The sequence below is a fragment of the Marmota flaviventris genome, chromosome 6 (genome assembly GCF_047511675.1).
Source record: "Marmota flaviventris isolate mMarFla1 chromosome 6, mMarFla1.hap1, whole genome shotgun sequence".
Taxonomy (NCBI): Eukaryota; Metazoa; Chordata; class Mammalia; order Rodentia; family Sciuridae; genus Marmota; species Marmota flaviventris.
In genome coordinates, this window is record NC_092503.1 from 46189496 (window position 1) to 46202756 (window position 13261).

The window sequence follows — 13261 nt, forward strand, 5'->3', positions numbered from 1 at the left end:
AATCGTGAATATAAATTTTTATCCTCACAAGGTACTTTTCTTAGAAAATATTTAGAATGAAGGTCTTAAATATCCTAAAGGAAAAAAAAAAAAACTATAAAAAATTCAAAAGGGCCTGGGGTTGTGGCTCAGTGGTAGAGTGCTCACCTGGCACGTGTGAGGCCCTGGGTTCGATCCTCAGCACCACATAAAAATAAATAAAAATACAGGTATTGTGTCCAACTGCAACTAAAAAGTAAATATTTAAACAAATCCAAAGGGAATAAAGATTGATAATTATAAAATTAAGGGCAGAAACTAATGAAATAAGTTAAAGGTTACAGAAGAACAATGTAACTAAATCTGGCAAATTATTTAGATACAAAAACCCCATAATAATATTAGAAATGAAATGATAAAAGGGATTAAAGCCCACTTTTCTTTTTAAAAAAAAAAACAAAAAAACATTATGCATTACTATGCTATTATGTGTTTTTGGCCAAAATGGAGTAATAAGGACTAGATCTACCTCTAGCCAAATATGAAACCAAGAGCAGATATCAGATAGTGAGCAGTGAGTGAAATAAAGAAAAATTAGCTGAGTTCTTTTTACTTGCCATTTTACTTCTAAGAGGAGACTGCAGGACATGGAAGGGAGACCCAGGATGAGATTTGGGCAGAGTTGGGAGGCCAGGACAAACAGAGTTCTCAGAATGCTATCCCCAAGGTGACAGAGCTATACAGACTAGTGGAGATATGCAGAGGGTCCTTGAGTGTGTTTGTTTACTATGTGACCACTACCTACCCAAGACCATCAAAATAACCATCTGAAAGGATATGGAGAAACAAATTACCTGTAATTCATGGAGTATCACAGTATTCAGAATGCAACTGCTTCAGAAATAAAATAAAGGCTGTCCTGTGTCTGCCTCACAAAGTTTAAAAGGAAACCTATAAAAAATCAAGTATTTCCTAAGTGACTTAACAGTATCCCATAAAAAAGTTCAAGAACAAAACAACTAGGCTGATTCTGTACCTTAGTTATTATGAACAGTACTGCAAAATATGGTTGTGTAGGTAATCTCATTGGTATGACTTCAATTCTCTTGGATTTGTAACTAGAAATGGGCTCAATATCATTAGCCATCAGGGAAACGGAAATCAAAATCACAATGAGATACCATTTTACCCCAGTTATAATGGCTATTATCAAAAAGACCAAAAAAAAAAAAAAAAATCACAAATGCTGTTAGGGATGTGGAGAACACAATACGGAAGTTTCTCAAAAAACTGAAAACAAATTTACCATATGGCTCTTACTATTTTATTCTGACAATCTTTGCTCTTTAACTGAAATCTTTAAATCATTTAAAAAATCACTGTGATTATTTATGTAACTGAATTTAGATCTACCATCTTGCTAATTTTTCTTGGTCTCCTTTTTCCTCTTCTTCCGCCTACTTTTGGATTAATCAAGAAAGTTTTTTATTCCATTTTATCTTCTTTGATGGCTGTATAAAGCAGATGGAATATTAACCAATAATGGCATCTGGTTTTGTTCTCTGTTAGGAATAAACAATCATGAGAACAAATAATTGAGACACATTTACATAAATGCAATTGTAAAATAGCATTTTATTATTTTTAATATAGTGTTGTAACATTTCATAATATTGCATACTGCTCATATGTTGGTTTATTTATTTAAGTAACAATATCCTCCCCCTCAACTGACCCCCAATCAGAATTTAAAGATATATTATTCTTTTAGAATCCTATTATATTGGCTCCTAACATGTCCACATTTCATAAAACAATACTATTAATTAAAATAAATAAAAGTTAGCAAGAATTTGATTTCAGTTTCACAATTAAGCAACCAATAGATTGCCGAATTTAGAATACCAACAAAAAATCCAATAATGCTTTTTTATATTTACTTTTTTCTATAATGCTCCCTCTTAAGAAAAAAAATACAAAGGCAAAGATAATAAATTCTTCTTTTACCCAGTAAATCAACCTTTAACTGCAGACAGGTTTTACAGTTACTAAATTACATGTTTATTTCTGTGCCAGCAGATTTTATTCCTTTCCCCCCGCTTTCTTTCTTGTTCTGGTACTACCAATAATTGAACAAATGACATTGAAATTAAGGACACTAAAAGTTAGAATAACCTTTCAGAATAAAACTGGTCAGTGAGTCAAATACTTACAAAATAAGTAAGCATGATTGCATAGATTAACTAGTAGAAATTTAAATTCAGACAAAATAAAAGACCATATTTAATTCAAATTTAATAAAATGAACTCTTTCAAAAGTATCTTCTTGATATATGTGTTAATGTTGTATACATTCCCTTTTACAACACATTTTTATTTCATTGAATTTCATTTGGCACAGTTTCTCTGGGATGTAAATGTAATGAATCTTACAAAAGCAAATTAAAAAAATTTTTTTTTTTCACAAGGGAGAGTGAAAATTAATGGAAATGCATTTTGGAGCATTTTAAATGATACACTTGAAAAGAGTGGTTCTATTTTTTTCACATTTTTTTTTTGTCTTTTTTCTTTTGGACTTAACCCAGGAGTACTTTACCACTGAGCTACATCTCCAGCCCTTTTTATGTTTTATTTTAAGACAGTCTGAGTGGTAGTATTTTTAACAAATTTTAAAAACAAACTCTTGTTCAGTTTGATCTAATAAACTCACCACCAGGCCTAAATTTAGTTAAATGTCTTTGCATTCAAATATAAACAAATTACTAGCCAAGTAACATATCCAAGAAACTAAATATGAGTTTATATTTAAATGGTTAACATTTGTCATATTCTGTTCTTAGAGATATAACATTTATTTTATTGGCAAAACATTTTAAATCTCCCTTGATAGGTCATTCAATGTGTGCCTGCATGTGCATACACACACATATATTATTTTTCTTTCTATAAGGAAAAAAGTCTTTTTGGAAGATTTGGCTCAGAGATTTATTATATTGATTATGGGGTCCTCAAAAGCAGGCACAGCTGGTTAGTTTATAAATTATGCTGCATTATCAAGTTCAATTGAATAGAAAGAGCAGAATACCCTGTCACCTGATGCTTAGAACCATTGGCACCACAAAACAGTTTTTATCTGATAAATTCATCATCAATTTGGCAATATCTAATATAACTACCCTGTTTTTGAATACGCATAATGCAAAAGAAACTTTATATGCAACTACATAACATCCACCATAATAAAAATGGCACAGATACAACCTATTTAACAGTATAAAACAGGATTGGCAGATGAAGTTAGCATTATGGACACCACTTAAACCTGGATTTTTATAGCTGTAGATTTTAAGTATCTTTGCCAAAAGCTTAGTTTCATGATATATAATTTACAAAGTATTATACTACTTAAAAGTACTCCTATATACACCTTCCTTTTGTAACATGCCTCTGATTTCCAGCAGAAACATTATAAATGCTATCATAAATGAAATCTTTCTCTTTATAGAATAGACTATGAATCATATCAAAATTGCTTTAGTTCCCATCTTAAAAGAGGTGCAAATTACATTTTAAATAATTTTTCTAAGTATATAATTGGAAATCTAAATAGAATGCATATAACAATAAATTAAAAGATAATTCAACAGTACCACAACTGCTTAGAAAATTCTTCCATGCACTGGACTGAGAGAGTAATAGACACACGTGTATATATAATATATATGTAATTTTTCTAGTGAAACCTTTCTTTTAAATTTTCAGAGTTTAAAGAGGTTTTTGCTGTTAATTTAGCAAACACACACATTATAGTGACCAATCTGATACAAATGTAATCTAATACATAATTCATAATAAGCAGCAGTATGACTATTACCCAAAACAAAAAAGTTCTAATATAGATTCCAACCATATTAAAGAATCCTTACCAATTTTCCTTAATATCATCACTTACTCCCCAAATATTAAATGCACTTAATATAATGTAATACGTAACAAGGTGATTTCTTCAGGATATTTTTGTCATTCAAGTACTTAAGTTCATCATCACAAAGAGAATAAAACTTTTCAATTACTGCTCTGAAAAGTCAGAGAAATAATACAGTATCATTTTAGGTATGCAGCACAACTTTAGATTCATGATGGCATCACTGTCATGATGCTCTTTAAAATGAACAGTGAAAACATAATAAAACACTATTTCAAAAATGGTAGCACATTTGGTTAAAATATAAAATATACTAGTATAATAGCATTTATATGTTAAAAACAAATATTTAAGTGTTCTGTAATCTTCTTAATGTGCACAACATGAAGAACTGCTTCTCTCTTCACAATTGTGACATCTTAATTGATTATCAGTACAATATTTCTTCTGTTTTATAAATAAATTTTACAGGTTTTCTGTTGCAATTTATACTTGCAAAGTATAACCTACAGCACAGTGATTAATAACTTAAGGTAATAAATATTTTCACATTCTAATTTAGCTTTTACATGATTTCATGCTTTTGAAGCTTTTTTGTTTTTATTTTTGCTTCAAGACAGAGGTAGATTTAGTAGATTGGATGTGTCAGACTTACTGCCAAAATGCAATTATCAATAGCTATACTGCTATTGTGCAGTTTCCAAGAATACTTGAAAAAATTCAGAATCACTATGTAATACTTCATCAAAGTTCTCCTTTTCAAGCTTCAGTTAAATAATTGCATAATGTATTTAATTGTTCACAGATACAAAAATTCCAATAACAAAAACATATATAGTCACACCAAAACAAACAAAAAAATACTTATAACAAAAGACTACATCTGAATAGACATTTTTGTTTAATTTTTCTTTTTAAAAGTGTGTCAAATTCTTACTTTTCTGTTCTATGTAAAAAAGAAACAAACAAGAAACATTCCTCCTGACACTGGCAACAAAGAGGAAATATCTGAAGCTACCCTTCTTGGCCATTAATTTTTTTTCTCCACCAAGTTAAAGTTGAAATCCTTCCATTGGTGCTTCCTGCTGCTGAAATACAAACTGTTGTTGGTTTTCATCCACTGGAGGTACAATGCTGGGGTCATCTTCTTCTACACCAAAATAATGTTCAATCAGATCAAAGGCCTTTTGGTAAATTTCTTGATTTTCGTGGCTTTGCAGAAACTCAATTTTATCCAGACCTATTATATAAAACACATATATAAAAACAAATCATTTTTAAAGTTTCAGTATATATTTATACAAAACAATAAACCAATAACACACATAACTCCATGGCAACAGGGCTGCTATTTTTACTTAATTTTTGCACATAATGATAGCCAAAACTTATGCCTATTTTGCATATTCTTTCTAAAATCATAATAATACTATTGTAATGAAATAGCCCAAACTCATAACTTAAGGTCAAAATAATGACTGTAGTAAGGAAATATTCTTGTAAATCAGTGATTATTATCTCGTATTGATGTAATATCTTCACCAGCAACATTATGTAATTTGACATAAAGGCAACGTGACATCTCTAGCTTCATTTAAGAATCCTAAATAAAAACTTGAATCAGCATAAAATAAAGAGACTTAATAAAGGCAAGGGAATATTAATACAAATAAATTTTTAAAAAACAATTTGGATTCATATCTATTATAAAATAAATTCCAATAAGTTAAATATTTTAAGAATCCAATCAGAAAAATCTGGTCAACAAAAAATTAATTTTTAACAAACCTCCAAGAAGGGGCAATAATTTTGTAAACTTAAAAAAAAATAGGAGATTAAGTTGAACCATTCATTAAATATAAATCAACTCAGTCTGCTTTATTAAAATAAAAAAAAAAATAAAGACTGGGAGAAAGCCATTTCAAAATAAACAACTATAATATAAAATTAATTCAAAGTTTTACAAAAGAAGAGCCAAATTGGTAAACTGGACAAAGTGCTATAAAGATACCATTTTGAAAAGAAAATACATATGGACAAGACTACTCTATGTGAAATAGGCCAAGAAATACACATGAAAACAACTTAGTGATACATTTTGCATCTGTTAAATCAACAAATATATAAAATAAGCATAAGATTAATGAATACATTCACAAAGAGCTAGTGACACTCTCAAGTAATAGGCTTTTAGAAAGCAAAATGAAAAGACATATCAAAAGCTAAATCAAAATTTCTATCTATGATTCCATAAATGTACTCCTGAAAATTTATCCCAAGAAACTAATTCAACAGAAGACACAAATTTATATGCAGAAAAATGCTTATATTGGCATAATCAGAAGCAAACTAAAGGTCAACTGCAAGAGTATGACCGAAACTGCATACACTGTTCACTCATATAACATTATATGGCAATTATAATTATAAAAATTATGGAGAAGTATAAACTTTTTCTAAAATATTAACAAGTAGAATACAAAACTACACACTGTAATTAAATTGATCTAAAGTATTTGTGCATAGGACAATGTAAAAAAGAGGTAAACAGTGAAATAAGTTGTTAGGAAAATAGAATTATGGGTAACATTTTTTAAAATATACTGGTCTTACAACAAAAAACATGTATGCAAGTAGAGGGGAAAATTGCCTATGACTGACAATTAAGAATTAACTGCAATTGAAAATTTTTAACTAATTGCTTACCATATGCTTCTTCAATGAGAGCACAGTATGAATTAATGCCTACGCCATTCTGCTTAGATTCTTGTTCTCCAAGACGTAAAATATTTTCAAGTCCATTTAAAGCCACTTGAACTATTTTGGAGTCCATAACAGTCAAAAGGTCACAAAGTGGTTTAATGCAGCCTAAGGCTACCAAATACCTTCAGAATAATTTAAAAAAGAGAAATGGAGGGAAGATTCAAAAGATTTAAATAAACACTGTTTACTGTAATAACACAAAAATATTCTTCATAATGAAATAGTATATAAGCAATTAAGAAACATATTCCTGTGCAAACTCAAATATTACAAACATTTAAATTTTTATCTACAAACGAATCTAAAAACCTTTATTCTTCTAGTCTTTAATTTACTATAATTAGCAGTAAATGGTATTGCAAATTACAAAGTATACACATGGGAAAACTCGCACTTACATCTCTTTTTGCATAGCATATGAGCACTAAGAATCATATTTTCAACCTGTTTTTCAAAAGGGCAAGTCTATGTATACACATAGGGGTCATCTGGTGAGAGAGACAGATAGGGAGAGGGAGAAGGGTCATCTAAATTAAATTTTAGAAAAATCTTTTCTCACAAAAAGAATCCTAGCTAATCTTCTAAAACACAGTATATATACATAGTATTTATACGTATACATACTATGTTTCAGAACTATAGAAGACCTCTAGGAATATAAGAAGTCATCGTATAAATAATATTTATAAATAATAGTCAAAAATATTCCACTCACTTCCTAATGCTTTGATCTTTCCTTGTTGTTAGCTGTTTTTCCATTCTCTAGAATGAAGTAACTGATTTGTTTACTTGGCAAAAACTTCATATTAAGCACAGAAGTTAAAAACAGGCTCTGAAGCCAGACTACATGAGTTCAAGTCCCAATTCTATTCTTTATTAACTGTGTGACCTTTAGTTGTTGCTCTATACCTCTGTTTCTCCATCTTAAAATGGGGCTAATAATAGTACCAACCTTAGAAAGTTATGAGAACAGTATGGCATTTAATCAAAGTGCCTGTCTCTTAAAAAAAAAAAAAAAAAAGTGTATACCTTCACTGGAGCACTCACTTGCCATAATACTACATTGTAACTTGTTGAATGAATGATTATCTCACAGTTATGAGGTTAGAAGAGATAACATTATGGGGGGGCTGGGGTTGTGGCTCAGTGGTAGAGTGCTCACCTAGCACACATGAGGCACTGGGTTCAAACCTCAGCACCGCATAAAAATGAAATAAAGATATTGAGTCCACCTACAACTAAAAAATAAATATTAAAAAAATGAAGAAGAGAAAGCATTACATAAAAGCACCTAACATTTTGCTGGTAGAGTAACTAAATGACATAGTGCAACAATTGGCAATAGTAGGCACTCAACAAGTGCTAGTGGAATGTATGTATGCTGAACCTAATCTGAGATCCTGAATTTCTCTTCCCATACATGTAGAGTTAATGAAATGGTAAAATTGGTTAGAGAAATAATGATCTCATTGGGCACTTAAACCATACTAATAAATTTAAGGAATACTATCCAGAATGGATATAATAATGAAAATAAATTGAAAAAAAATATATAACTGTTTGGAGATGAACAAACTTTCAGACCAAAGCAGATAAAAATAACACTAACATTTAAAAAATACAAGATAGAACAATGAAATAATCTTGCTTTACTACTACTGAATACTAAAGCAATGAGGTGTAATGAAATATAAAAAGCAGAGACATGTTATCACTGTACATAAGTATGAATCTGAGAGAACAAGATCATAGTATAATGAAAGCACTGAAAGACAAAGATCTCACAATAGGTAGTCTGAAAATCCTCTATTTTATAAAACAGCTTCACAATTAACTCCTGTTTTATAAATTAAAAAAAAAAAAAACAAAGCAAACATTCACTAGAAAATATTCCCTAAATAGCCACTTATAAGAAATCTAAGACGTCTTGAATTTCATGAAGGAATCCTCAGAGTAAGCAGATTCTGCAGGAAGGTAGGCTTTTATTAAAGGAACAAAGTGGAGCTTTGCTACAGGAGATAAAAATTGAAAGTACATGATAAAAAGAGATTTAGGAATCAATATTGACAAAACTAATGATTATAAATAGTAGTTTGTTGAGAAGCTGATAATTAGACACTGTGCTGATCACTTTAAATGCATAAATTTAACTTAAGGTACAGTTATTGAATTCATTTTAAAAAAATGAAACTAGATTAAAAAGGCTAAATGACTGTAAAGGTCACATAACTTTTACTGAAGGAGCAGAACTTGAAATCAGACTGATTTAAGAGCCCTTTGTACCCAACCATTTTACTGTCAGTAAAATAAATAAAGATCTAGATTTTTAAAAGTGTGCATTTAAAAAAGATAACTAGCATAGAAAAATAGCTCTACAGTGGTACATGACTGTAATCCCAGTGGCACAGAAAGCTGAGGCAGGAGGATGCCAAGTTCAAATCCAGTCTTAGCAACTTAGTGAGTGAGGCCCTAAGCAACTTAGTGAGTCCCTGTCTCAAAATAAAAAATTTAATATAGGGCTGTGGATGTGACTCAGTGCTTAAGCACCCCTGGATTGAATTCCTGATACCAATAAATAAATAAATAAAAGAATAATACTATCTTTTGGCAAGGCAAACAACTGATACAGAATAGAACATCATTAAATAAATGACTCTTTCAATTTTTATTTTACTCTAAATAAGTTGATAACTTAAATTTTTGTGATTTTATGTTTTTCTAATGCCCATGACACTGTATTTTGCAAATTAATGTAAACTGTTCCTGTTCAGATTCTTAATCTCCAGCCTGTCAAGAAATATGGTGTTAATTAAATTAAACAAACAAAACAACCACTGTGCCAGTAACATAGCAACTTAGAGGTTGAGACAGGAGGATCTCAGCAACTTAGGCAGTTTCAGCAACTTAGCAAGATCTGCCTCAGCAACTTAGCAAAACCCTTTTTCAAAATAAAAAATAAAAAAAAAGGACTGGAGATGTGACTCAGTGGTAAAAAACAAACAAACAAACAAAAAAAAACCACCCTTGGATTCAATCCCTAGTACAAAAAACCCCCCCAAAAACAAAAACACAATGTGAATGAAAAGATACAGCAAATGCTGCCATTTCATGTTAACAAACTGACATACTAATAATGTTAGTTTCATTGACAAATAAAAAATGTGTTTTTCGAATTCTGACTTACACTTAAAAAGCAATTTTTAAATATCTGAATCATACCTTATTTGCTCTGGAGTGCCTCCTGATGTTGCATTAGTTATAGCCCAAGCTGCTTCTTTTCTGGTGCGAAACTCTGCTTTCTGAAGAATCTCAATCAAAATAGGAAAAATACTTGCATCTATAACAGCCTGGGAGGAGAAAAAATGATATAGTATAATTAGCGCAAAATACTTTTAAAATATTACCAAGTAGAGGAGTAAAGAAACTCAATGGTCAAAGTTTTGGAAATATTTTGTTTCTCATCTGTCAATAAACTTTCAGGTACTTTCTTCTTCTAGAAGGAAATAAGCTTTTAAAAGAACAGAGAAGCTTTCAGCAGAATATAAATGATAAAGCACTGGCATATGATTCATCAAAATGGATAAGTAATCACTGACTTGAGCTTAATAGAATTCTAATAAACCACTAAAAGCTATAAGAGGAAGACGGATCACTGTCTAACTTATTTAAAACATTAAAAAAAAAAATCCCTGTTTTAGAAACTAACCACTGTGTGTCAGGCACAATATTAGACATTTTTATGTATACAAATGCACATTTCTCACTAGATAATGAAAAATAAATATTAACATTTTAGAGGAGGACATGTCAAATTCTTTAAACTGCTTTTCAGAAATCTTTTTTTTTTTTTAACCTTCTTTTAGTAACTCACTAAAATACATCACTGATGGGCTGGGGATATAACTCAGTTGGTAGAGTGCTTGCCTCACATGCACACAGCCCTATGTTCAATCCCCAGCAACACAAACACACACACACACACACACACACACACACACACACATCACTGATAAAATGCTGACTTTTGTCCAAACTGGCACCTTAGACCTTCCTGCTCTAATCTCAGATCTAGAAAGTATTTACCTGAATCTGAGCTCTGTTTCCAGCAGTGATGTTAGAAATAGTCCAGCAGGCTTCTTTTCTAATTGACTCCTTTGGGCTACTCAACAAGTGTAAGAGACAGGGTAATGCAGAACAATTCAAAATTACCTAAAACAAGTAAGAAATAGAAACAAAAAGTTTCTTAATAATTAACCCATACAAAAATCTAATGGATTACTTTTAAGTATAAAAATCATTCCAATAAACAAAATCAAAACAGAGAAATTCCTCTCAAAGTAAAACTTAGGTACTTGCTATCTTTTTCCTTCCTGCTGTTGCCACAACTTGTCTAATGCCAGTATAAGGAAGTGCCATGTTCTCAATCTACAAAAACGCAAATCAGAGGCTCACCCTTCAAGTTTATAAATTAAAGCGAGTTTACAAGTTAAAGCAAGTTAATTTGTAGCATTATCAATGAAAATGCTGTTTTCAAAATATAACCAAGTATAGGAGTCTTCATTCAAACTCAATGTTTTTTTAAAAAGTCACAATTTGGGGGAATATGTTCAGAGTTCAACTGAAATAACTGCTTAAAGATTTAGTGACTGAGGTCAGGATCCAACCTCTAGTTTTCAAAATGAAATTAGTGAAAAAAATATTTATCAGTCTGAAAGCATTTAATTTTATAATAAGAAATCTTAATGTATGGAATAAGGCTATTTCATTAAAATTTTTACTGTTCCATTTTTCTTTTGTAAATAAGTATATTCTCTGTATTTCTTTATTCCATGGTAATATTAATTATTTTTCTATATCAAAATCATTCCCAATGATTCACATTAAATTTACTTGAGGAAGAATGTACAAAACAGTGCACTGAAATTTTGGCTAAAAAATACAGTGTATGTTTAGATAGACATTTTCATTTAGAGAGTTACTTTAAATGAACTATATCAACTGTTTAATAACTTTTGTAGTTATCTAAATAGACTTGAGAAGAGTAAAATTAAAAAATCCTGTAGGTTAGAAAAAAACCTACTGAAAGGTAGTAAAAGAGGGAGAATCTAATGTGTTTTAAAAAAAAACTCCACCCTAAATCTGGAGTCAACCTTGATCTCATACCTTATTTGACATTTCACAATTCTCAAAAAGATACACACGCATACATACAGTTATTCCTTACCATCCTTCCTGTGGTCTCATAATTTGTGTCTGTAATCTAGTATAAAAACCCCCTCCCATTTATAACCCCATTTCTAACCTATTTAAAATCAATCACCTGTTCACTAAAAGTTTCTATTCAAGTTAAGTTCAATGCCTCTTAAACATATCTCACAGAGGTCTCTATACCTCTATATCTAGGATTACATAGCTCTCTTCTAGTCTCATAAGAACTTCTTTAATTTTTAAGATCTAGCTTTAGTTCTAACGTTTTATGGAAACTGAACAGATTCTTAGCACTCTGATCTTTTTTTCAAACTTTTATAACATTTATTCGCTCATTCATTTATGGGAGGGTACTGGGGATTGAACTTCGGGACACTCAACCACTGAGTCACATCCCCAGCCCTATTTTGTATTTTATTTAAAGATAGGGTCTCACTGAGTTGCTTAATGCCTCACTGTTGCTAAGGCTGGCTTTAAACCCATGATCCTCCTATCTCAGCCTCCCAAGTTACTGGGGTTACAGATGTGTGCCACCACACCTGGTTATACCATCTATTATATGACAGTTAATAGCATATATTTACTACCTTAAATAATTTGTTTTAATATTTATTTTCTCCATATTTTTATTATAAATCCCCCAAAAGCAGAATCCACATCATATACTTCTTTGCATTGATACAGGTCTAAGATAATACTTTCCTAAATAGATATCTGAGTTAATTACATGTTATCAGGAATATGCACATTGTCATGGATGCTTGTACAATTATACTAATGCTAAAATTTTGATTAATATGTAATCAAGTGATATGAAACACAATAAACCTATAATCCATTACATTAACAATCTGTCATATTAATAAGTCCGAACTTACCTGTGTTTGAATATCATCACCAGTCACAACATTACCAACTGCTCTTAATGCAGGTGATACAACTTTATAATCATTGTGCCTAAAAATAAAAATAGGAACTTACATACTAAGAATTTAAAATTTACAGAAAGTTGCAAAAAACAGCACAAAAACCTTCCATTTTCTTAAATACTACACACCACAAATCCCATTATACTTCACTAATTTTCCCAGTAATATATTTATAATGACATCTAGTGTGACCCAGTTGCCATGTGTCTTTGGTGTCTTTCAATCTGGAACAGTTCTTCAGCCTTCCCTTGATGTTCTTGATTTTAACATTTTTGAAGATCATTAGCCATTTTTTTTTATCCAGTGTTTCCTTGTGATTAATTCTCAGGATATATTTTCAGCTAGATACCACAAATGCTATAGTTTTTTCATTATATCCTATGGGGTGGCATATGGTATCTCTTTTGTCCCATTATAGTGGCACTGAATTCTGGTCACTAAACAGTATCTGACAGAT

At 30.6% G+C, this 13261-nt stretch overlaps 1 protein-coding gene across 3 annotated transcripts in view; it reads right to left on the reverse strand.

Annotated features, from left to right (window-relative positions):
* Nucleotides 1–1502: 1502 nt before the first annotated feature.
* Kpna5 (karyopherin subunit alpha 5) overlaps nucleotides 1503–13261 on the reverse strand; it is a 39929-nt gene continuing 28170 nt past the window's right edge. For 2 of the 3 annotated variants that reach the window (XM_027953025.3, XM_071613077.1), the window contains 5 exons: nucleotides 12754–12832; nucleotides 10751–10876; nucleotides 9887–10014; nucleotides 6611–6789; nucleotides 1595–5144 (listed from right to left, as the gene is read on the reverse strand). In XM_027953025.3, the coding sequence (XP_027808826.1) occupies nucleotides 4957–5144; nucleotides 6611–6789; nucleotides 9887–10014; nucleotides 10751–10876; nucleotides 12754–12832 (700 nt within the window). In that variant the 3' untranslated portion in view covers nucleotides 1595–4956. Of the gene's footprint in view, nucleotides 1542–1594; nucleotides 5145–6610; nucleotides 6790–9886; nucleotides 10015–10750; nucleotides 10877–12753; nucleotides 12833–13261 lie in introns of those variants that run through there. The other variant, XR_011707707.1, reaches the window with a different exon arrangement.